The sequence below is a fragment of the Eriocheir sinensis genome, chromosome 58 (genome assembly GCF_024679095.1).
Source record: "Eriocheir sinensis breed Jianghai 21 chromosome 58, ASM2467909v1, whole genome shotgun sequence".
Taxonomy (NCBI): domain Eukaryota; kingdom Metazoa; phylum Arthropoda; class Malacostraca; order Decapoda; family Varunidae; genus Eriocheir; species Eriocheir sinensis.
The window spans coordinates 4,833,457-4,859,221 of record NC_066566.1 but is presented as its reverse complement, the minus strand read 5'-3'; the positions used below and the strand labels follow the sequence as shown (position 1 = coordinate 4,859,221).

Sequence of the window (25,765 nt, the reverse complement as noted above, 5' to 3'; positions counted from 1 at the left end):
AAACTATAAAAAAAAGAAGAAAAAAAAAAAGAAATGAATTGAAGAAAAGTTACACCAAAAGTATGAAGGAGCAATAAAGGAAATATTTACCAGAACTTCTTGTCATCAGCCGTGGCAGATCAAACTAATGGCTATTTTATCCAGCAGCTCTCTACGGGGATGAAGCCAAGTTTTAATGTACGTAGCTACGTTTTTTTTACTCAAATGATCGTTTTTTGGTGTAAACACTTTATTTTGGATTGAGTTTATTAGCTGTTTTTTTAGCCTGTTTTACAGAAAACTTTTATTATTTATGCTATAGTGTCGAGTGGGGTGTATCGAGACAACTTTTTTGGGGGGAATTGAGACAGTCAATATTGCGAGGTTGTTTGATTCAACATGCTTTTCCTGTTGTGCTCATTAGATACGCCTAGGTTATAACTACAAACTTTGCATTTACAACTTTTCAGTAGGAAGTTGTTAAAAGCATGTTAAATCCATTCTCCCTCAGGGTAAGATTTCTTACTCCCGCAAAACTTTGTGTTGCAAAACCAATAGTTCTGGTAAATTTACTCTCCTGAGATTATTTGAGATTTTAGATGCATTATTTTTTGCATGTTGATTGTTAAACAATTTAGGTTTGATATGAATTAAACATAAATAAAATGCCTTTAATATTTTTGATGTTATAGACTGCTGTTATAGAATAATTTTGTCTCAGTTTACCCCAACAAAAAAGAAAAAATTGTGGGGTGAATTGAGACACATTGTAGCAAATGCTGCCGAACATTTGGCTGGTGCTGCGCCCTGGTGGTGGATCCTATCATTGACAACATATGAAAACTATGATACAGAGTTTGAGCAAGACACTCATGTGAGCTTTGTTCCTAGGAAATTGGGAATATTTACCCTGAGGAAGAGAAATACTATATAGAGTAACCTATGATAGGAGGGCATACATAGGAAAAGTTCTAAAAGTTGGGAAAACCAGTGTAACAATTAAATTCTTAGAAAGAAGGATGAGCAATCAGTACGACTGGCCCGAACGTGATGGTAATGATGAGGTTAATATGATACACTTGATCAGTGGACCAGCGGTATTGTCAGGCACACCTCCTTTCACGATTAGGGGGATTGATAAAGCTTTTGCTGATTTTAAAATGTGCGGTATGTAAAACACAGTATGATGTAACCACTTCCCTAGCACTTGCAGAAAGTAGCAGTAGCTTACTTTTTTTATTTATTTATTTATTATTTTTTTTACTGGCTACCCGGTATACAAATTCATACTGGTATTTTCCAAAAAGGGAAAAGAAAATCCCAGGTAACTAAATGTCTGAAAGGTGTGTATTTTTGTTTGAACTGATCTTCATTCATTCAGATATCAAGTAAATTTAACAACAAGTAAAGGATGATCGTTTATTTACCATATAAAACAGCCTTTACACCTGTCTCAGTTCACCCCAAGAAGTATCTCAATTCACCCCATTTTCCATGACTGCATCACAGTGACTTTTTTTATTTATTTTTGTAATAAATAAATAAATAAACAGTCTTGTACACTTGCACACGAATTGGTCACTTACCCCTCCATACTCACCTTGAATATAAACTGCTTCGCTCTTATGGTTTAGAGTACATAACCAAATAAGGAATAAATGTCTCAATTCACCCCACTCGACACTATGTATTATCTCTGTTAAATTAAGCTATTGAATATACATCTGGTTCAGCTTTAGGTGAGGAATGGGTGAGAGATCTGCTTGATTTTTTTTTGTTAGAATTGGAATTGAAGAGATACACAATAGTTTATTATCTTTCTTTTTATTATTCTTAAATGATTACAGAAAGTGATTGAGATAATCTTCAAATCCTTGTCTCCTACATCCCGGAACTTAATTATTGCTAAATACAAACTTGGGATTGTATCAACATTGAGTGTTGTACTTGAAGTCAAGTGTATCACAGTACATCTTAGAGTTAAAGAAGGGGAAATAGTCAATGAAAGATTAAGTAGCCTAACTTAGGTAAGAATGAGTTACAAATCTGGAGAGATGTGGGGAGAGTCGTGGAAGCCTGGAGTCTGCTTCAGCATCCTCACTAACTTTCCCTTCGGGAGGAGACTGGAGGAACATTACATGGCTTTCTTCACAAATAAATAAATGGAACACAACTGAAGTATCCTAATAATTTACATTTTATGATTTTCAAAATACTGAATGTGTACATCATGGAGTGAGCGATTGCAAGCGGCACCAAGCTTTTATGCTTTAAAGGAACAGCGCAAAGTTCACAGATTCTTCCTACCTTCTGCTTTCCTCACGTAGGAGTTAATTCACAGGAAGGAGGAAATAATCAGTATAAGGCGTTGCTGATGCTTTTCCACCGAACACTCCAAGCTGACACACCTCAGCTAAGTCACTACACCTTTGGGTGCTGCTAGTCCTTGAGTTTCATCATGAATGTATTAATTACAAGTAACAAGACTCCAGGTTCCAAGCTCTATCATGAAAAAAGGGTGTCAGAGATCAGATGGGCAAGCTTCAGCACTATTTTTAATGAGATTCTCAGAAATGTATACGTACTTGTTTTTACACGAAGTCGTGTTGTTGCCAATACCTTGACACCCTCATCCCAGCCCACACCGAGAAAGGAACACCACCAAGAAATAAGAACACCCACACACATTTTTACATCATGATTGTCACGCAATTCAAATTCCATAATGAATTCAAGAAACTAAGTGATTCAAATTTCTATGAATATCAATGGATCTATGACCTGATAAAGCCCTACGTATTATACACAGTAAAAAAAGAAAAGGACAAGATAATGTCAGGAAAGGCACCATTTTTAACCTTCACAACACACACTACTACGTGACAACAGCAGCTCGAGGCGCGGTGCGGCACAGCGGGGCGCGGCAGGCTGACACACACGCCAACTTATTACATCCCCGAAAGTTTTCTTCGTGGCATGCGTGGCGGATTGTATTGTGTATCATTGTTTATTCTAAAGGTAAGAGGAGGCAGACCAGGGGCTGAGAAAAGTAGTAGAAAACACTGATCATGCATGATGCCCTACGAAGAAAACAGAGGTGATGTCTTGACTCCCTTTAGCCAAGACTTTAGGTCACCCAAAGAAAAGGAAATACAGCATAAGGAAGGCGTCAATGTTTTCCTTACTGGAGTGTTTATCCAAATCATAAACTGTCTATTCCACAGGCATAGGAGTGATCTTGCAAATGTTAAACATAACACAAGGAAAGCACTTTTCGTCAACGTTGATTTATTTCGTAATATCACAACAAAAATAATGTTACCAGTACAGGTAGCTTGTTTGACGCGAGGGCAACGTTCCTGAAGAGACCACGTGAAGAGAATTCAGCGTCAAAACATCTATAACCATGTATTGTATGTCAAGGGGCTTGGTTCGTGTTGATACAAGCGATGCGCGTAAATTAAGAAATAATGATATCTTACGTCGCGCCCCTTAAAAAATAATAATTAGCGCAAAATGGGATGTTACTATATTTTGTTTCTTTAGAGTGAGAGGGAGGAGATGGTTGATGTATCTGCAAAACTTATCGATTGATTTACGAATTGTATTGTAACTATCTTTTACGGCATCTCCTGTTTTCCTTGAGGGAGCAGCTTGTAACAGGAGTTCTTTCATTTATATATGTATTTGTTTTTGCCCTTGGTCTGTCTCCTTATACGTCAAAGGAAAGAAACAGTAAAGCAGTAATCTCAGCAGCCGAGGGTTCGCGGCGCACGTTGTGGTGACATTCAAAACGCTACTATTAACAAGGCGGCAGTAATGTCCCGGCCGCGTCTTAATTGAAAGTTACATGCTATTTTGTCATGATCAATTTATTTTAGTACAAAAAGGTATCACGAGTATTTCAACATTTCAAGGGCTGTCTATGCTCTTGAGTACTCACACACTTTCTGTTTTGGTTAGCTTTAATTTTCCTTGGCCGACCACTGTATGTAATTACTGATGATATTTGTCATGCTTTACCTTCAAGCACAACGTTGCCACTAATCACAACAATTCAAAAAGTTATCTAAATAATCCCCAAAAAGAGATTCATATTCATTTTGTCTCCTTAAATTCTTCAAGAGCGACCTCATTGTCTGTATGTCGCAACAATTCAAAGAGTTTCCTAAATAATCCCAAAAAGAGATTCATATTCATTTTGTCTCCTTAAATTCTTCAAGAGCGACCTCATTGTCCGTATGTCGCAACAATTCAAAGAGATTCCTGAATAATCCCCAAAAAGAGATTCGTATTCATTTTGTCTCCTTAAATTCTTCAAGAGCGACCTCATTGTCTGTAGTTACTGAAACTATTTGTCATGGTGTACTTTCACGCACAGAGGTACTAATAATCTCTCAACAAAAAGTACCTAGATACTCCTTCAAATATTCACATTTTCTTAACACGCACTGGTAACACGCGTTGTACACTAGCCATGCGTCCTTGAAGAGGCCGCATAAAGTGAATTTCGCATAATAATAAAAATAAAACAGTACACGGTGAATTAAGGAGTTGTGTTTGCGTTGATGTAAAAACTTATAGAGTAAGGAATACATTTGGTTTCCCACATTGCGTTCTTCCCAAAATAGCTTGTAACTCAAACTCCAATAAAACGAGAGCCATCTGCACTTCATAATCTGACATTCTCTCTTGACACCTGCTTGTGTATACCCCTTCACATATCCAGACGTTCTCTTATGTTTTGAGTGCTCTAGATCTCGTTGTACATATGATTAGAGATGATCAATCATGTAAATCGTAACACTGTGCTCAGAACACACACACGAACACAAGCACACCTCAAGGCTAAACCAAGACTGAGACAACCGCTCTAAGGGGTGACATGCTCTCTTTTATCATTGCAGAGGAAGGGAAGTGACCACCATTATGGCCAGGCACAGGAAGATCACAAGGCCATGACACGAAGCCAAGATTACTGGGCCATGGGCGGGCCACGTCAGGTACGAGAGAGAAAGAGAGAGAGAGAGAGTAGTAGTAGTAGTAGTAGTAGTAGTAGTAGAAGTAAAGCAGTAGTAAAAGTATTATATTATATACACGTGCCTTATTTCTATTTGATTTTGGTGGTGTTTCGTATTATGGGGACTCCGGGAGGGTTGATATTCATGTTCTCGATCCCGAAGGAGGAAAGGACCACGTTCAGCACGGATATAATGAAGACGAAGATTACGATGATGTTGTTGAGTATGTTGGCAGCGCTTTGCTGTTCTGGGTCATTTATGTTCATCATCCCGATTATCATGAAGAGAACGCCCACCACCACCTAAAAGGACAGAATGACAAAGTTACTCTACACATTCACCACTGCATTGAGGTTCAAATTTGGTATAGTACTATTCTTAAACGCCTTATTTAAGTAACATAAACATAAGCACTCATTGGATAGTGTACTAATATTGCATCATCATACTGATCTCAAGATATTTAAAGTCATATTCTGCCTTATAAGATTAATTTCTGCCTTATTGCTGCTGCCTGATGGTGTAATGGGAGGTGGGAGGGTTGATTATAGTGGTTGGTTTTGGTTGGTTATTTTGGTACCCCCACAAAACTATGCAAGATGGAAGTCCTCATACAACCAACAGTCTTTGGGGGCCTTGCAGTGGGTTAAAGTGATCGTGTTTGGACAGTCCTGCTCGTTCCCCTCCCCTTGTCCTGTCTATAGTCTTCCAAATATGTCGAGGCCGGTCTGGCGTAGGCTCCCGCGGGTCCTTTCCTCCCCTCTGCTCTGCCACACAGTCCCAACACCTATCCCTTCCTCTCATATGTAAGCTACAGGTAACAAATGAAAGGAAAAAAATAGGTGTTGAGACTGTGTGGCAGAGCAGAGGGGAGAAATGGACCCGCGGGAGCCAACGCCAAAACGGACTCGACAATTTGGTTTCACTACAGTTTACTTCCACCCAACAGGGAAAGACTTCCAAGCCTTCATATCTGGTGGTCACTTTTAGATTGAGTACTTACTGTATTAACATGACATTGCATTAAGTGTACAGTCGGCAATAAAGTATCGAGCACCCATAGGTCGACTGAATAGAATGGAGCGAGATCTATTGCTATTGGCTATTGGCATCCACTCAGCCTACACAATACCATGTCCATAGATTTTACTCAAATTCTCTTCAGTCGACCCATGGGTGTTCGATATTTTTTTTGCCCACTGTACATTGCTTAGAGCTCAACACCAAGTGAGTAAAGGCAAAGGCTGTCAACATATTCCTGTGCTGTCAAGATGGTGAAACACTGACTCAGAACACTCAGTACTCTTAAAGGAAGGGAAAACATTACAGTCGAGTCCTTACTTTAGGGGATGAGGGTAGTGGAGTTTTTTCTCACTACCATGCCACTGTTGAAGCCCATCTTAATGGCGTCAACTGCCATTGTGAGCATGCTGAGCGTCAAGACAACATGATTGATCACCTCGGATGGCCTTTGCTGTTTGTCAACATTGATATTGAACGCAGTCAGGAGTCCCACCATGATGACCGCCAGTGCCTACGATAGACAGAGGTGTATAACTATCACTAGAAAGTACGCGGGGACAGAAAGTCAGCTCTATAGTCACACCCCGCCAGCCCCGTACAGCCTCAGCCACACCCACACACGGCCGAGACAGTGGGCCAGTTTCACAGTTCCCCATGATGGGTTAGTAAGCTCCCAAACCAATACCAGAGCCATCGAAATTTCCTTGTATAGTGTTTGGTGTTTATATTTAAGTTCACAAATTTGACGAAACTATACAGCAAAGGTCTTGTGTATTTAGTGTGGCATCGAAGACCTCACCGTTTTGGATTGTTTGGGATTCTGTTGTTTGGTTCGGGCTGTTACGAAGACACTGTATTGGACTGTGAAATCGGCTTAGTGTTAGGGTTAGTTGGGCCCATATTCTCAGACATTTCGGCGCCCACACACACCTTTTGTAGATGTGTTAGTATTTCCCTGGGTAGTTTTATGAGCCTGGTGATAGTTTGACAAGGCTTTTGCACCATGAACTTGGAAAACACTCTGAAAGCCTGACTAATCTCCGTTGTGGCCTTTGGAAATACTAGTTGTGGGAGCCGAAAACGCTTGAGAATACTGTTGTTTTTAGAGTGCATTGTGTCATGTCTTTGGTGCCGTCCAGCTGGGCCACACTTAGGAAGGAAAGAAAGGATGACTGAAGCCACTTTGGTGCTGACAACATATATGCTCTTTTTAGGATTTTTTTTTAGTATTCATAATTATAAGTTTAGTAGAAATAATTGCAATTTACACACACACACACACACACACACACACACACACACACACACACACACACACACACACACACACACACACACACATTAATTAATATTTTGTGTATGCTTTTTTAAAAAATTAATTTACGTATTGAATGAATGTTTAGCCACTATGCAACAAGGGTTATTTTTTTTAGATCTGTTGTGCATTTATTTATTTATATATTCAGTCATGCGCTCGTTATTTTTGTATGTTAATTCATGTATTTATTATGTTTATCATTTTACTTAATGGCTAGCTAAACATAACACATTCAGATTATAGTGACAAATCATAGAAAACCAACTAGGTTCTTTTAGTATGGGTGGCGTTTTTAAATAACAGAACTGTATATGCACTGACGTTTTCCATTAAGTAGTGTGTTGTAACCACGTTAGTCTCCATAGAGGTGTAGCAAAAGAAGTAAACTCTCATATACTCGGCGTTAAGTAGTTTAGTATATTGCGACCGCGTAGGCTTCCATAGACTGTTAACAGGCCTCCACACAGCTTGGCCAGACCGTCAACACGCCATACAAGAGAAGAGTTTTGGCTACCTTGATCACAGGCGCCTTATTACTACCAAAAGAACCGAACGAAATTGAAATTGACGCTGATACCTTTGTGTTTTATTGTGCTCTAGGCATCGTTAGAATCTTGAAGTATCTAGAACATACACACACACACACACACAAAAAAAAAACTTATATCCGCATCAATTTTGATATTGCACGGCATTTTTTATAACAGCTTGGCGCCTATGATCAAGTTGGCCACACTCTCTGGTAAAGCTGTAAAACATGCTGCCACGTCACACATCTGCAGTCAGAGAGCGAACGATTTGGGAGCGACTCGGAAATATCCCAAAGCCGTTGATGATGATGTTGAGGGAGGCGATGACGAAGACAGAGGCGAGGTTGACGTGGCTGATAATGTTGGCGGAGCGGTGATAGTCAATCATGTGTAGGCGACAGTCCCGCAGCATGGACAGGGAGAGACTGAGGATCCCGACCATCAGCTGTTTGGCGAGCATATTTAGGTGGGTGGGAGGCTCCTTCTGCGAGCACGAACTCACAGACACACACACACACACACACACACACACACACACACAGGCCCATATTCTCAAACATTTCGGGGCCCACACACCCACTTTTGATAAGGCTTTCGTAGAGGGATAGTTCCTTTTAATATTTTGACAAGGTTTCTGCACCGTGAACGTGAAAAAAATTCCCACTCATAAACCGACTAATCTCCTTTATGGCCTTTGGAAATATTGGTCGTAAGAGCCGAAAGCGTCAAACCTTCCGGGGCTTACACAAGGTAAAGAGAATGGAAGGTAGGTTCACCGAGGGGGGGGGGGGGAGGTAGGTACCAAAATTTGTCTCTTCTGCGCATGACGTCACGTGAAATATGACTGCGGGGTCCGGGCATGGATGGAAGAGAGGTCGTGAGTCTTGCGCGCACCAGCCTCCTGGCCTGAGCTCCTCACTCACTCAATGGGAAACTTAGTTAAAGTGTGTTTTCTTTCAATATACCAACTATTTGTACTGTGCGCGGTTGTCGATCAATTTATGTGAGAGGAAACAATAATATACGGTTTCATCGGCTGCCAAGAGGTCAAGAACTTAGAAAGAAATGGATGGAAATATGTGATATAAAATAATTTTATTCTCGAGCAGATTCTGTTGGCTTTGTGTGTGGTCGTCACTTTGAAACTACAGCTTTTGAACGCAACATAAAATACGAACTGTTTGGGTTACCTGTGCCACCAAACAACATAAAATTAAAGCAAACCGTGTTGTCTTTTGTAGATGCTAAATAAGTTATTTTGATTTGAAAATATTCTTTTGAGTCCGTACTAGAGTTATTGCCCGTCAATGTGAGTATACAGTCTGCTGCACAAATGTCACCAGGCCACCCATCTCATGCTTAAACAGCACTTAAGATCTTATACAACGTCAGTTATACCGACATATTAGTAGAAGTGGCCGCCCTCACTACTTCAGTGGCACCTACCAGGTGTTGTGATTTATGATTCGTGGCTAGACACCACTAGGATGACGTAAGTGTCGTTTGCCGTAAATGGGTACCTGTGCATTTTCTCAGTATCACATTTGATCGGCAAAATTAAGGGCACAAATCTTTGATGTTTCTAACTAGTTGGACATGCCGTTAAAGGAATAAACACTGGCATAAAATTTCATTTTGGTCGTAGACATTAGTTCTCCATCACTGAGTATACCAGGCTACCTGTCATTCTCTTTAACTTTAAATTACACACGTTTCATTAGACGTCCGCGCTAATATTTACCGTACCAATATGGCGGCCGGCGGCCGGCCGTATAGGCCAGTCAAGCGCGCGGTATCTACTCTTCCACAACTTTATTTCGCGTGACGTCACACCCTGCGCGGAGCGGCCGGTGTGAACCTACCTCCCCTTCTCTTTACCTTGGGCTTACACACCCACATTTGATAAGGCTTTCGTAGAGGTTGGGGGGTGGGGGGGTGGGGTGATTTCCATGTGTAGTTTTGTGAGCTTAGTGTTAGTTTGATAAGGCTTCTGCTGTGACATGAATGCGAAAAACACTCGTGAGAACCCGACTAATAATTATAATCTCCGTTGTGGTCTTTGGAAGTATTTGTTGTGAGAGGCGGAAGCGTTTGAGAATACGGGCGACACACACACACACACACACGGACACACGGACACGGACACGGACACTTGTACGTAAACAACACCCTGACACTCTAAGGACAAAGGACTGGCTGGCACTTCTTGAAACCTTTACTACAAGACAACACAAGACAACACAGAAACTTAACACAGCGACACAACTCACCTGCAGGACGAGGGAGGAGATGATGAGGACGAGCATGACGGTGTAGAACTCGTGCTCCTCGCCCACGCTGAGCACGTACTTGAGCTGGGAGGCGTTGGCGGTGAGGAGGGCCACGTCCAGCATGCCCTGCGCCACGGTCTTCTTGGTGGCATACTGGTTGGCGTCCAGGCCCTTGCCCACCTGTTAAAGGGACAAACTCTTAGTATAACAGCTTCGTTCAAGAGGAGCACCGGGAGGCAGAATGGGCCAAACAATAGTCAGATATCACGGCAACCACTATAAATAAAATTCGCTTGCGCCACTAACGGGCTCGGGGTCGCTCAAGAGGCCCCTCAAGAAAGCCTACCGGCGTTACTTTGTGTAAAAAAAAGTCATCTCTATGAAAAGGGATAGTCTGCACTTTGTATCTAGTCAGTGATTGTGAAGTAAAGGGCTGTATATTCGTAGTTAGGAACGCTAAGCACTACACAGCGGAGGCACTTGGCTCATTGGATATAATACAGAGAAATTTGTTGATCCCCTCTGTTGACTAGTATAGCAAATTCATCGTCAGGCAAAACTGTTGTTGTAGTACAGATACAAAGTGCAGGACATGCTCCTCGATGTACAGAAGTGGGAGCAACAATCTTTCTTGGCGATGAATTTGCTATGGCGGTTACCAGAGGACGTCACAAAGTTTATAAGCAACATCAAAGCAGCCCATTTCGCTTTTAATTCTGTTGATGAAAACTGTGGTGGCGGTGATGATGGTGGTGGAGGGTGGGTGGAGGGAGAGGGTTCTTTTGATGATGTTTCTTTTGGTGGTTATTGATGAGAGATGATGCAACAGTTAAGGATACAGATAATAATCAAGTGGGCATAAGGGAGTGAGGAGGCGATACAGGGTTCATTTCGCTCTTGGTCATATAAGCTATTGAATATATTGTGATGGTGTGCGTAGTAGTGGTGGAGGTGGCTATTGATGAGAGGTGATGAAAAGGTTAAAGATAGTGGTAAAAATGAAATCGGCATGAGGGAGCAAGGCGATACTAAACATATTTCGCTCTTGGTCTTGTAAGTGAAGATTGTGGTGGTGGTGGTGGTGGTGGTTATTGATTAGTGGGTGTTGGTGGTGGTTGGCTGGGAGACTGACCGAGTGACTGAGCGTTGGTAGCTACAGGAATCGACACCCACCACGCCACGAAGTCTTCCAAGAACGCATTAAATATTACCATACACACACACACACACACACACACACACACACACACACACACACACTACAAGAATGCCAGTGTTTTTTATATAGCAAAGGAGACAGCACAAGGGCACAAAAAAAGGAAACAATAATAAAAAAAAGCCCGCTACTTGCTGCTCCCAGTGTATAATATTATGTATTAACGTTATATATAAATTCGCCCCTGACATTCATTCCTGTGCTCGGCGTGATCAATACCTGCCTACCTACTCCCTACCTGCCTGCCTTCCTTCCCACCTGACCACTGATGAACGCCTTCCTTCACCTTGACGCATACATTGTTATTCGTGTTATTTCTTTGTGCTATTAGTGTTCATTGTTTTGTTAGTTTGCTCGTTTTATTAGTGTTACTTTGTGTTACTTATAGACACCGTGGTGCATTAAATTGGTCCCTTCCTCACCGTCTCTCCAAGGTAACATTGACCTCTAAATCCAACCTCCTTCCATTCAGCCAATCAGCTCCCATGGCTATGAAAAAGAGGGCGGGGCTTCGGGGTCAGTTTAGTGTACAGTGACTATAATTGGTTGATGTAAGGGAAGGTTAGGTAGGTTTGTTGGTAGTTAGTTAGGTTAGGTTAGGTTAGGTAGGTTAGGTTCCTTCGCTTTAATACAGAAACAGGCCATCTTCGTACTATTTAGTTAGTTAGGGTGATGGTTGGTAGGTTAGGTTAAGTTAGGTAGATAGTTGGCAGGTAGACATGTAATTAGGCAGGTTGGTTTCTTAATTAATTAGTATTTAAATACGTTGTGTTTTTCTACCGTACAAGAAACAGACCCAGGGCCCATACTTATAAAGAAGTTAGGCGTTTGACTTAGGTCTCGTCTCAGAGGTGAGTGTGTACCCTAGCTGGGGCTCCAGCCGCCACGGGTAGTGGGGAACGTAAAGTTGACAACAATAGCGAGATCAGTTATCTCATTTGAAAATTAATGGGAAAGAATGCCTGAAAATGGTGAAAGTATTGAATAGAAGTACATCATATCCATTATAATAAGGTTTTGTAATGCTATAGTGAGCGTTTGAATGTAAAACGATTTAATGAGGCACGCTGGCAGTCTGGCAACACCCGGCAATGTTTACATATGAAGGTCGAACCTCAGACGAGCCCCAGGATTTATACCTGCCCGGGACCAACTTTAGCTACTTGCGGCGCGTCTCAGATTCACACCTAGCTCCAGAGGGCCGGTTTGGGCTCTTAAGACGAGCCTGAGACGAAGTGTTAGCTCCTCTAAAGAACACAATGATAATATAAAAAAAGGATCAAATATGATAACAGAGGTGTCTTGATACTCCACTTTGAAATAGTTGTAGCATATACGAAAGGAGGAAGAGCACTAGATAGGAGGAATACTGTTTCGTGGAGGAAGAAGGAAGAGGGAGGGAGAGGAAAGGAAGCACAAGTAAACAACAACTACATCAAAACAACTAAGAAACCTACACCATGCAACTGTACGCTCCTACTGTCTTTCCTCTTACCCCATCTTTGTCTTCTCCACCAAACCACTTCATCATCTTGTTATACCTTGTTATACCTTCGATTAAGAGTAAGCACAAACAGAGATGAGACTTAACGACCGCTCGCTATAACACTGCAGCCTTCCGAGTAGTCCTCTCCTGCTCTTCACAAAGGTTACAGTCTGGCATTTACACTATCTCACACGGTAAAGGTCGGAGAGGATGTGTGGTTGCTAAGAGGAGAATGCAGAGAGAGACATTTTCGGTTTTGGTATTTGGCCCACTTAAAGATTTCGGGGCTTGCGCATCCACATTTGTTAGGTCATCAGGAGAGGTCAGTGTTACCAGATAGTCGTACTCAGCGCATTATATTGCCCGATTTCTGACCCAAAGCTCTGACACCCACACGAAAAAACGATATTGAGTCATACTTATTAACCCGTCCGCTGCGATTGCCACGGATTTGGCCTTTCCTGGTAGCCTGGTAACATATAGTCCCAGGTCTTTCTCTGCCTCTGGTGGATAGTGGAGTGTTTCCCACGTGGTATTGGTGTGCTGGATATCCCCTCCCATGGTGCAGGACTTTACATTTTTCTTCATTGAATTGTAACAGCCACTTTTTGCTTCATTCCAGTAGCTTGGTGAGGTCTGACTGTAGGAAATCCGCATTCAAGGAGTTAAGACCGTTGATTATAGATGTTTTTGGCGTTCCTAAAGCCGGTCTGATTATCGTATATTTAGGAATCATAATATCGTACATCTGGGAACACTGGCCGAGGTTATGATAGTATTAATTGGGTATGAAAAAGAGGGCGGGGCTTCGGGGTCAGTTTAGTGTACAGTGCTTATAATTGGTTGATGTAAGGGAAGGTTAGGTAGGTATGTTGGTAGTTAGGTTAGGTTAGGTTAGGTAGGTTAGGTTCCTTGGCTATAATAGTGGTAGTTTGACAAAGGTTCTACACCAGGAATGTGAAAAATAACTCGTGAAAATCCGACCAATCTCCTTTATAGCCCTTGGAAGTTGTAGTTCTGAGAGCTGAAAGCGTCTGTGGATACGAGCCTTTGCCAAATCGTCACCCTCATCAAATAATCGCCAAGTCATTTTTCAGTGATTTCCAGGTTTTTGTCTACATCAATTTTTCAACATGTGTCGGCTATTTTTGTACAGTTGCCTTGTCATTCAGGGCTTGAGTGTTCTAGAATTGGCCTTTTCATTTCTGCCTAAATCTTAAGCCAAATGAGATGATGACAGTTCTTTTCTGATTCCCTGGAAAGTAGAAAATAATGACTTAGGCGGTTTCTTTACGAAGGTGACGAAATATTCTTATTAAACAGTTCGACGCCCAAACACACCTATTTGACAAGGCTTTCCTAAGAGATTTTGTCCTTTCTATGGGTAGTTTTATGACCTTGATGGAAGTTTGACCATTCTTCTGTACCATGAACCTGAAATAACACAATTGGAACCCGATTTATCTCCTTCGTGGCCTTTGGAATTAGTTGTTGTGAGAACCGAAAATGTCTGAATACGGGCTTTTCGGCTATAGTATTAATCTTCCCATTCCCTTTCCGTCCCCATCCCCATACGCGGGTGCCCTCTCTCCAAGTAGTGTTAATCAACCCCAACCCCACGGGGACGCTTAACCCGGTAGCAGCGACGGGCCAAATTTGTGGCTTTACCGTGTTGCAGCGACGGGCCACATTTTTGCCATGATATAAACCCCCAAAAATAGATGATACATAAACTGATCACAAATGCGTTGATATATATTATTAAATGGTTTGCGTGAGTGATGATTTTTCTCATTTTTCTCGCTTAGAGGGAAGGGCCTTTAAGAAACATGATCCTGCAGCTACCGGGTTAAAACTGCGGGTCACAGCCAGGGAAAGGGAAGGGAAGGGAACGGGAATGGGGGAGATTAATACTACGGCCGTTTGTCCTACACGCTGATGGATGAGGTAAAAGCGTAATGGTTAGGAAGAACATACAAATGGTAGGTAAGAGAGGCGTTCAAGGGGGAATGTGACCTGACTTATCGGCCTTCATGACTAATTTTATCCACTTTATGGAGACAAAATATAAGCGTAATGGTTAGGAAGAAGATTCAAATGGGGGAAAGAAAGGTGTTGAAGAGGAAATGTGACCTTGCTTCTAGGGCTTCATGATTGGTACTGGGTGGGTGGGTGGGTGGAAGAGGGGGGGGGAGGGGTTTCTTGGTAGCCCTGCATTAGTCCTTTGGTCGGTCTTAGACGCTCCCGGCTCGCACATCACCTGTTTCCAAAGGCATAAAAGGAGATCAATCGCGTTTTCATGAGTGTTTTTTCACGTTCATGGTACAGAAAAAAGGGCAGACTACCACCAGGGTCTTTAAACTACCCCTGGAATTGCACAGAACTCCTACGAAAGCCTGGTCAAAATGTGTGTGTTTGGGCGCCGATATGTTCAAGAATATAGCCCGTTGTTTTGAATCCCAGCTCTTGACTAAACCAACCCCTTGCATCGTTCTGCTTTCCTCTTACTTTCCCTTTCTTTACCTCCTCCTCTACTGACCCCTCGTAAAATACTGACCCAACATTCCTTCCCTTCATTACACTCAACCAACCAGCTTTGTATTGTGCTGTTTCTTATACTTTCTCTTTCTTTTCTTTCCCTCTCCTCTCAGCCCTTCTAAATACTAACCCAACATTCCTTCCCTTCATTACACTCAACTAACCAGCTTTGTAATGTGCTGTTTCTTATATTTTCTCTTTCTTTACTCTCCCTCTCCTCTACGTAAGCCCTCATAAATACTAACCCAACATTTCTTCTTTTCTTAATTAATAACACTAGCGATAGGTAAAGGTAAAGTCGGGGGCATACGCTAGACCTGCGCGTGGCCTCGGTGTTCATTTCTGTTGCATTGGGCTTAAGGTTTTCTGGTCTTATACAACTTCAGGATGGGAAGGTTACTCAAGTTTTCTCATACTTTCACATTCTTTACTTCCCTCTTCTCTCAACCCTTCAAAATACTAACCCTACATTCCTTCTCTTCATACTCCATCACACTAAAGCGAAGAGACTATTTATGTTTAATATATTATGGACTCAACTAACTATGCATCGACCTGTTTCTCATACTTTCCCTTTAATTTATTTACTTTTCCTCGTAAGTTCGTAACCTTACCTAACCTGCACACGAAGTACCCCGAAGCCGTTGCGTGTTCCCGGTGACGCTTCTGTTCTCGCCCTCAGCAGTGAGTCATGCAAGGTCACCGGGAGGGAGGGGCGGGGCAGGGCTGAGGGGGGGAACAGAAGGAGCGGAAGGGGGCGGGAAGGAGGAGATGGATGAGGGGAGGGAGAGCGAGGAGGTGGGAGGGAGACAGGTAGTGAGGGAGACAGGAAGAGGGAGCGGTGGGAGAGGCGGAATGGGGTTGAGGGAGACCAGATTTTCGTGACGTGACATAACTTTGGTCTGTTTTTCGTGACCATGTGTGTGTGTGTGTGTGTGTGTGTGTGTGTGCTCAAGAAAAGTGTGTAGGATTGCGTAACTATCATATCACTACTACTACTACTACCACCACCACTACTACTACTACTACTACTACTACTACTACTACTACTACTACTACTACTACTACCACTACCACTACTACTTCTACTACTACTACTATTACCACTACTACTACCACTACTACTACTACCACTACCACTACTACTACTCCTACCATTCACATTTACTTTTATATAATACACACTCCCACCAAACTCAACGAAACAAAGCCAGCCTCGTCCTTGTAATCCCGCTCCTGTTGCGACACACCGCGGTTCACGAGGTTCAACATTTATTATTTGCCGGGTGAAAGAAAATGATAGCCGAGGTCAACGTTGCCAGATTGTTGTACTTAGAGCATCGTGTTTACTAATTTTTGACACTTGACGATTCCCAAAAGACATCAGGAATTAACGATTGTACTAATTTTTGATACTTGACAATCCCCAAAAGACATCAGGAATTAACGATTGTACTAATTTTTGATACTTGACAATCCCCAAAAGACATCAGGAATTAACGATTGTAATGATAACTATAAATGAGTCTCGTTATTTGGATGTAGGAGACAGTTATTGGATCGGAAGTCGGTATAAAGAAGAGGCTGAGTAAGGCAATCTGGCAACGCTGGACGAGGGGAATATTACGTACGTTGGCGTCTCATTTCGTCACGGGGTGTAAGTAACAAGTCAAGGCCGACACATGAATGCAGTCACGTAGATGAGATGTGAATAATGAAAAATTAAAATACACTCGAAATCGTTTTTTTTTTGCCACTCATTATACTTTTTTTTTTTTATATGAGCGGTGATTAGCTGCCTTTTTTTTTACTTTTTTTTAATTTTGCCCTTGAGCTGCTTCCTTTTCTGTAATAATAATAAAAAACCTCAAAGAACCAAATTAACTAAGAACGAAGAGCTGAATAAATGAAAAAAATAAAAAATTGACATCTTTGGAGAGCAAGATATGAATTAACTTAAACATCAGCAGCTCAGAATACAATCTAGAACTATATTGTGTTCCTTCTCTGTTTATATTTGTTTTCTATTTCTCCTTATATTTCTGTTTTATATTTTTCAACCTTCTATTCTGCATCTTTTCTTCTATTTCTATATCGTCACCCTCATACAATAATCGCCTAAGGCATTTTTCAGTGATTTCCAGGTTTTCGTCTACATCAATTTTTCAACACGTGATGCCCATTTTTGTATAGTTGCCTTCGACATTCAGGGTTTGAGTGTTCTAGAATTGGCCTTTTCGTTTCTGCCTAAATCTTAAGCCCAATGAGATGATGACAGTTCTTTTCTGATTTCCTGTAAAGTAGAAAACAATGACAGGCGGTTTGTTTACGAAGGTGACGATATATTTTTTCCCCCTTTTCTATTTATATTTATCATCTACTATCTGTTTTTGGCCTTGAGCTGCCTCCTTTACAGTAAAAAAAAAAAGAGTAACGGTGAAAAGAAAAAAGCACTGGGCACACACACAGCCCGCAAGGTGGTGGGTGCCCCGCTATCCCGTTGGCTGTCCTCCGCGAGAGTAAGAGAAAAAATAAATCAGTCTGGCCTTTAAATCGTTACCCGGAACTCTCTGTCACGCTTCATTGCTCTCGGGGTTGCTTGCTTGACTCTGCGTACGTGACTCACCAGATTTTCGTAATACACTGCCAGAACCGAACACGTCGCGGTGGACAAATATATTATAATGTTTGGGACCGTATTAGTCAGTAGTCACACGCACACACACACACACACAAAAAAAAAAACCTATCAGTGTCCATATTTTCGTGAGATAAGTCTACGAATATATCACGTATAATACAAAATTTCAAGTAATAAGATGTCGCATTGTTAAATCTTTAGGTTCAAACAGTTACGTTTCATCGCGATGCTGAAAGTTATGAGTGAAAAGTGAATGAACTATTTTTTTTTTTGTGTGTGTATATACATGTGTGGAATTCACCATGGCCTGATCACGAACTAGACTCGTCATCGGCAGCAAGTACCCTTATAATCGATATCTGTGTACGTGCTAAGACCTTCACACACCACACACCCCATCCCCCCTGCTCCTGTGTGTGTGTGTGTGTGTGTGTGTGTGTGTGTGTGTGTGTGTGTGTGTGTGTGTGTAATACGCAACCTTGATATCATTGATGGGAGACATAACAATAACAACAACAGCATCAACAACACACCAACAGCACCAACCAACAACGTAGGTAGTTCCCAAGCGAGCATCCTGAGGGTCACAATAATTAAGGTTTCTTCTGCCTCGCCATCAACGGTAATAACTGTCTCGCGGCCGCCAAACACACACACACACACACACACACACACACACACACACACACACTCGTTTTTCTTCCTCATTGTTCAGCGCCAGCGATTCGTGCAGCCGTGAGGGACGCAACGGGAAGAGAGAAACAGCAGAGAGAGAGAGAGAGAGAGAGAGAGAGAGATGCAGATTAATCATAATAAAAAAGGTAGTCACACTGTTTTCCTGGGAGAGAAACTACTTTCATTATTCATAAATGTAACATACCAACAATAATAATAGTAATGATCATATTCCATGCTGAGTATTTATAAAACCAAACAAATATCCACATGAATTTTAGAAAGCCTGTCTGTTCGAAGAAATGCGTAACTACATACACTCGTCCCTCGGATATGGCAGCAGAGTATCAATAGCGGGACATAAAGTGCGGTGTTGGGGAGATACCGCTCACTGGGGGCCGCCTCCTCGCTCCTTTCTCTCCACTTCATCCTTCAGACGTTCAAAGGGATCCTAGAAACTAACTCATCTCCGACTGACTGGCTGACCAACCAACCAACCACCTACCTACCTACCTACATAACTAACTAACTAACTAACTGACTGACTGACTGACTGACTGACTAACTAACTAACTAACTAACTAACTAACTACCTTCCTTCCTTCCTTCCTTCCTTCCTTCCTTCCTACCTACCTACTTACCTACCTACCTAACTAACTAACTAACTAAATGATTAACTAACTGATTGACTGACTAACCAACTTACTAACGAACGAACACACTCTTCTCGATGCGGCTTATAGTGTGGGTTAAGGCATTACCCTCACGTCCCCTTGTAAACTCTTAGCAACGATAGCGAACAGTGTGTGACTCTCATTCAGTAGGCTATATTATATGTGTTTATCCCTCTGTTGAAGTTAGCGACCCAGAACATCGTGCGAAGGAGATTGGAATTATAAGAAACAGATAACACTACAGACTACATGAAGTACAGTTGCGTGTTCCAGTAATAGGTAGCGAATTGTACTTTGAAGAAATGTTGTTTAGACGACTTGAATGTTAATATATCTAGAAAGTGTGGATATGTCAAGTGTATAGTGTTTGCATTTTTCCATCTCCCCCTCCCCCTTTCCTTCCCCTCTTTTGGCCCTTTCCCCTCTCCTCGCGCCCCCTTCTACTGTCTCCCCTTTTCCCCTCCCTTCTACTCCCTTCCCCTTTCCATTTTTCCCTCTCCCTCTCTCCTTTCTCTTCCCTTCCCCTCTTTTGGTATCGTGTTTCTACTTTTATCCATTCCCTTCCCCTCCCGCCCCCTTCTTCTACTGTGTTTCCCTTTCCCCTCCCTTCCCCCTTTCCATTTTTCCCTCTCCCTCTCTCCTTTCTCTTCTCTTCCCTTCTTTTGCCATCGTGTTTCTACTTTTATCCTTTCCCTTCCCCTCCCGCCCCCTTCTTCTTCTGTGTTTCCCTTTCCCTTCCATTCCCCCCCTTTCCATTCCCTCCCTCTTCCTCTCTCCCCTTCCCTTCCCCTCTTCTAGCGTCGTGTTTTTCCCTGTGTTTTACCCTTCCCCTCTTCTACTCTCTTCCCCTCTCCTCCCTTCTTCTCCCTCCCCTCCTCCTTTTCCTCTTCACCCTCTTCTACTGTGTTTCCCGGTGTTCCCCCTCTCCCATCTCTTCCTCTCCCCCTTTCCCCTTCCCCTCTCTTTTCTCTTATTAGTGTTTTCTCGTTTTTCCTCCTTTCCCTTCCTCTTTACCATCGTTTTTCTCCCATTTTCCCTTCCCGTCTCCTCTTCATCCATTGTTTCTCCCCTTTCCCCTTCCTCTCCCCTCCCCCTTCCTCACTCACCCCAGCACTCCCCCGCTCTCGATTGTTCCGTCCTTCCGTCACCCCAGCTCACTTTTCTCCCCCTACCATTTTTTTTTTTGTGCGTCGCTCCCTCAGGCACCCTCTTCCCCCCCTCCCTCGCTCGACTTCCGCCACTTCCCTCCACTCCCTCTCTCTCTCTCTCTCTCTCTCTCTCTCTCTCTCTCTCTCTCTCTCTCTCTCTCTCTAATCGTACACGTTCATCTATTATCTTTTTTTTTTTTCTTTCTTCCTCTTCCTGTCTTTGCATGATTCGTTTAACTTTTTTTTTATCTGAATTATTTGCTCGTTTCGTGATTCATTTTCTTATTATTGTTATCTATTTCCTGGTATCTTTATTTTTCCTACTCTTATATTCTTATTTCTTATTTCTATGCTTATTCTTATTTCCTACTCTCCTCTCCTATTATCATATATTTCCTGTCATCTTTATTTTTCCTATTCTCCTCACATTTTTTTTCTCAGCCACACACATACACACTTCATTTCTCCTCTTCTACCTGTCCTTCTTTTCCTTTCTTCTCCTCTCCTTTTCCTGCTTTCGTTTTACTTCTTATCGTTTTAACTTCTCGGGTTTCTCTTCCCTCGCTTTGCACAGTAGAAGAGGGTGAAAAGAAAGGGAAAGAGGAAAAGGAGGATACAATGCAAGATGGCGCCACTATAAACACTTGCCTGCGCCACAACGGGCTGGGGCCAACCATCAGGCCCTACTCCGAGGGAAGGCGAAGACGTAAAAATAAAATAATTATAATGAATAAATAATAAAATCCACACGCAAGCCTTTTATCCTCCCTTTACCCTCATTTATCTTGTTCTCTCTTCTCATGATTATATACAAGCAATTCAAGACACTTATTCTCCCCTTTGGTAGTCTGAAGTTTTATCTATTCCATCTATTTCTACTTATGGTTCACGTTTATATATAAGTAATCTGATTCTCCTTTTCTGCCCTTCCCTTGTTCGTAGTCTTATCTAGTTCTTATTTTTCTCTATCTTTTATTCGTTTATATATACATTTTTTTTTTTACAGCTAAGGAGACAGTTCAAGGGCGTAAAGAAAAATATAAAAAAAGGCCCGCTACTCGCTGCTCCTGAATAGAGGTCAAAGGAGTGTCCAAAAAGAGAGGTCAATTTCGGGAGGAGAGGTGTCCAGATACATAATCCAATCCTGCTATTCTCCCCATCCCTATTCTGTATTTTTAGCTATTTCTTATACATTTCTTTCTCATATTCCCTCACCATGATTCTCTATACAAGCAATTCAGTCCTATTCTTTCCTTCCGTCATATATTGTCTTAGCTCTTTCTTATACTTCAATTTGCCTTATACACTCTTGAGATTATGTGCACGCCGTTTGCTCCCAACTTTACCTTACCTTAACGGAGTCCTCTTAGGTGGGTATTTTAAGACACTTTCGCTTCTCACATCAGTTATTTCTAAAGGTCAAAGAGGGGGTCAGACGGGTTCTCATGAGTGTTTCTCCAGGTTCATGGTACAGAGGAAGGGTCAGACTACCACCAGGGTCATGACTACTACTGGAAATGCCCACAACTCCTACGAAAGCCTTGTCATACATGTGTTCTTGGGTGACGAAATGTTTTATAATACAACCTTGAGCATTTTTTTTTCTTAGTCTGTTGTCTTTAACCCGTCTGCTGCGATTGGCACGGATTTGGTTTTCACTGTTAGCCTGATCGCATATACTTCGAGGTCTTTCTCTGTCTCTGTGGTGGATAGTGGAGTGTTTCACATGTGGAATTTGTGTGCTGGATATCCCCTCCCAAGGTGCAGGACTTTACGCTTTTCTTCATTGAATTGTAGCAGTCACTTTTTGTTTCATTCCTGTAGCTTGGTGATGTCTTCTTGTAGGAAATCCACACTCTAGGGGTTAACATTCCCTTTACTTATATTGCTGTACTGTTTTCCCGCGAGGTTATCTACACGCAACCTTCCCATACTCCCCTTCCCTTCCGTGTTTCCCCCTCTCCAGGTCCTTCATTGTTCATTCATTTGTACTCTGTAAGGTTACCGATTCCCATTATCTCTCCCTTCCTACCTTCTCATTGTTTTATGGCGACACACACACACACACACACACACACACACACACACACACACACACACACACACACACACACACACACACACACACACACAGGACATAGTAAAAAACTGAGGACGGGGAGATGCTTGAGAGACATTAAGAAATATAGCTTCCCGCAAAGAAATATAGAGGTTTGGAACAAAGTGAGAATGTAGTATCGGCGAGGAGTGTGCAAAGCTTTAAAGAAAAGTTGGATAAATGCAGATACGGAGACGGGACCACACGAGCGTAAACCCAGGCCCTGTAAAACTACTAGGTAAACACACACACACACACGCACACACACACCGCGTCTCCCCATTTCCCCCTCCTAGCTCCATGTCCTTCATCCACCATAACTCTCCCGTATGCTATAATTTACTACCTACACCCGACACCCTCCCTGAGCTCCCTCCTACACCCAACACCCTCCCTGAGCCCCCTCCCTTTTTCTCCTCCTCCTCCTCTTCCCCCTGTCGCGTGTTGTGGTGACGCCTAGGGTTGCTGTTTACATTTTTTTTTTTTTATGGTAGAATGAGGGCTATATAACAGAGAGAGAGAGAGAGAGAGAGAGAGAGAGAGAGAGAGAGAGACGTCAGAAGGGGAAGTATATATAATCGGTTGTATGTCAAGCTCTTCCTTATATATATAATTACTTAAGAGATGTCAGCTATTACGCCTTCGTCAAATTCTACATAGTTCTCATCCACCCATTGACCTTTTTGTGCCATACTATCATTAACCTAAGATTGATAATGCTGGATGTAGCCATTAACTCCTAGAGGTCGGTCATAGAAAGCTTGTGGCGAATAGATTTTGTCATTAATAACCATATGTACGTGTTTAGAATCAGTTATCAGTTATTTCCACATGTAATCTTCACTTTTATTTATTTTCAGTATGTTATTCTTCACTTTTGTCGTTAGTATATATGTTAAGAATCAATTATTTATCCGTTGTTTTCACTTAATAAAAGACTAACCATGCTTTTTTCTTAGCCCTCACAATTATTTCTTCCCCTCATTCTTCTCTACTTCATCTCCATCACTCCCTCAGTGCTTTTCATCCTCACCCTCGCTCTGTCCTTCCTTTTCTTATGTATTAGGTATGTTCATAAAAGGCTAACCATGCTTTTTTCTTAGCCCTCACAATTATTTCTTCCCCTCATTCTTCTCTACTTCAGCTCTACGCCGCACCGTTGATATCACTACCTCAGTTCCTTCCATCCTCACCCTCGCTCTGTCCTTCCTTTTCTTTAAGTATGAGTCCATGAGTATATATTTTTTTCATTCATTCATTCATTCATTCATTCTAGTTCGTGTACCTCATCTATTACTTTGATTTCCCTTTTAGTTTTAGTATTTTTAAGGTTTCTTCTTTTGCATTATTCAAGTTCGTATTGATATTGACTCGAGAGGTGAAAAGCGTACATGTTTATTGATTGGGTGTATTGGTGTGTGTGTGTGTGTGTGTGTGTGTGTGTGTGTGTGTGTGTGTGTGTGTTGGGAGGGTGTTCCGTTGTCTTGGTTGTGTTTGTGTTTCTGCTTGGGCTATTTGTGTGCTTGTATTTATGTGGGTGTTCGTATACATGGAACTGGCACGCTACTCTGTATTGGAGACCCAGACGCTTGCTATATGTAAAAGTACCAGCAGGGGGGGGGGAGGCTTCAGTCTATTCATGTGGGAGACGCACGCAACGCTCGACGCTGCTGCTAAATGTGCGGAAACCCGAGAAGATTTAGGCGAAACTGGTGGGGGCACTGTAGTCGTTTGTATGGCAGCCTCAAAATATCAACTTCAAACACTTTAGATGGAATTTTGTTAGTTTGGTTTGTGTTTGGTTTAAGAGCTTACTAACTTACGGATTTATTTAGGCGATACTGGTTGGGGCAGTAGTATGGCTGGTTGCCTCAAAATTCTAGCTTCTGTATTAACTTCGAACACTTTAGATGGAATTTTGTTAGTTTGGTTTGTGTTTGGTTTAAGAACTTACGAACTTTCGGATTTATTTAGGCGATACTGGTTGGGGCAGTAGTCTGGTTGGTTGCCTCAAAATTCTAGCTTCTGTATTAACTTCAAACACCTTAGATGGAATTTTGTAAGTTTTTTTTTTTTTTTTTTTTTTTGTTGGTTTAAGAGCTTACAAACTTAATGAATTACTTTAGGCGATACTGATGGGGGCACTGTAGTAGCATGAAATGGCTTCCTCAAAACTCTTAGCTTCTGTAGCAACTTCAAATACTATAGATGGAATTTTGTTAGTTTGCTTTGTGTTTGGTATAAGAGCTTACGAATTTTCAAACTTACTGAATCACTTTAGGCGATACTGGTGGGGGCTCTGAAGTAGCGTGAATGGCTTCCTCAAAATTCTTATCTTCTGTATCAACTTCAAATACTATAGATGGAATTTTCTTAGATTTTGTTTGGTTTAAGAGCTTACAAACTTACTGATTTATTTAGGGGATACTGGTTGGGGCAGTAGTATGGTTGGTTGCCTCAAAATCCTAGCTTCTGTATCAACTTCAAACACTTTAGATGTAATTTTCATAGTTTTTGTGTGATTTTGTGTGGAGTATGTAGAGGTGCTTCAAAAATCTTAGGGCTATAATCAGAAACATTCGGCGCCCAAGGAGCTACACACACATAATAATTGACTAGGCTTCCGTAGGAGTTTTGGGCATTTCTAGGGGTAGTTTTATGACTCTTCCGATAGGTTGATCATTCTTCTGTGCCACTAACATAGAAAAAACACTCATTAGAAAGCGACTGATCTCCTTTTCGGCCTTTGGATATGGTTGATGTGAAGGGTGGAAGAGACTGACAGTTTTTATTATTTTTTTTTTTTTTTACAGCTAAGGAGACAGTTCAAGGGCGTAAAGAAAAATATAAGAGAAAAGCCCGCTACTTACTGCTCCTGAATAGAGGTCAAAGGAGTGTACCGATCTTAGCCTCCATATCAACACCAAAGACGATAGATGGAATATTCTTCGTTTTTTTATGCATGGTTTGAGAGCTTACGAATTCCGATGTGCTAGGCTAATGCGTGAGGCGGCGCGCTCTACACATTCCTGGGTGTCGTGAGCATTGGGTGGCGTGGAACGGCTCACTCACCGAGGCAATCACTAATAATTCACGATACAGGATGGATTTGTTCACACCACATCCATTATCTCTCTCTCTCTCTCTC

General features: G+C 41.9%; 1 protein-coding gene across 6 annotated transcripts in view; it reads right to left on the bottom strand.

Annotated features, from left to right (window-relative positions):
* Nucleotides 1-1,787: 1,787 nt before the first annotated feature.
* LOC126985081 (ninjurin-1-like) overlaps nt 1,788-25,765 on the bottom strand; it is a 28,297-nt gene continuing 4,319 nt past the window's right edge. Inside the window, exons 2-4 of one of the 6 annotated variants that reach the window (XR_007738289.1) lie at nt 10,142-10,321; nt 4,209-5,302; nt 1,788-4,110 (exon numbers count right to left, since the gene is read on the bottom strand). Coding sequence is in view for 4 of the 6 variants with exons in the window: in XM_050839491.1 (XP_050695448.1) it covers nt 5,090-5,302; nt 10,142-10,321; nt 12,853-12,888 (429 nt within the window). In the remaining 2 variants the exon portion in view is untranslated. Of the gene's footprint in view, nt 5,303-6,341; nt 8,317-10,141; nt 10,322-12,852; nt 12,989-25,765 lie in introns of those variants that run through there. The other 5 variants (XR_007738290.1, XM_050839491.1, XM_050839490.1 and 2 more) reach the window with 5 other exon arrangements.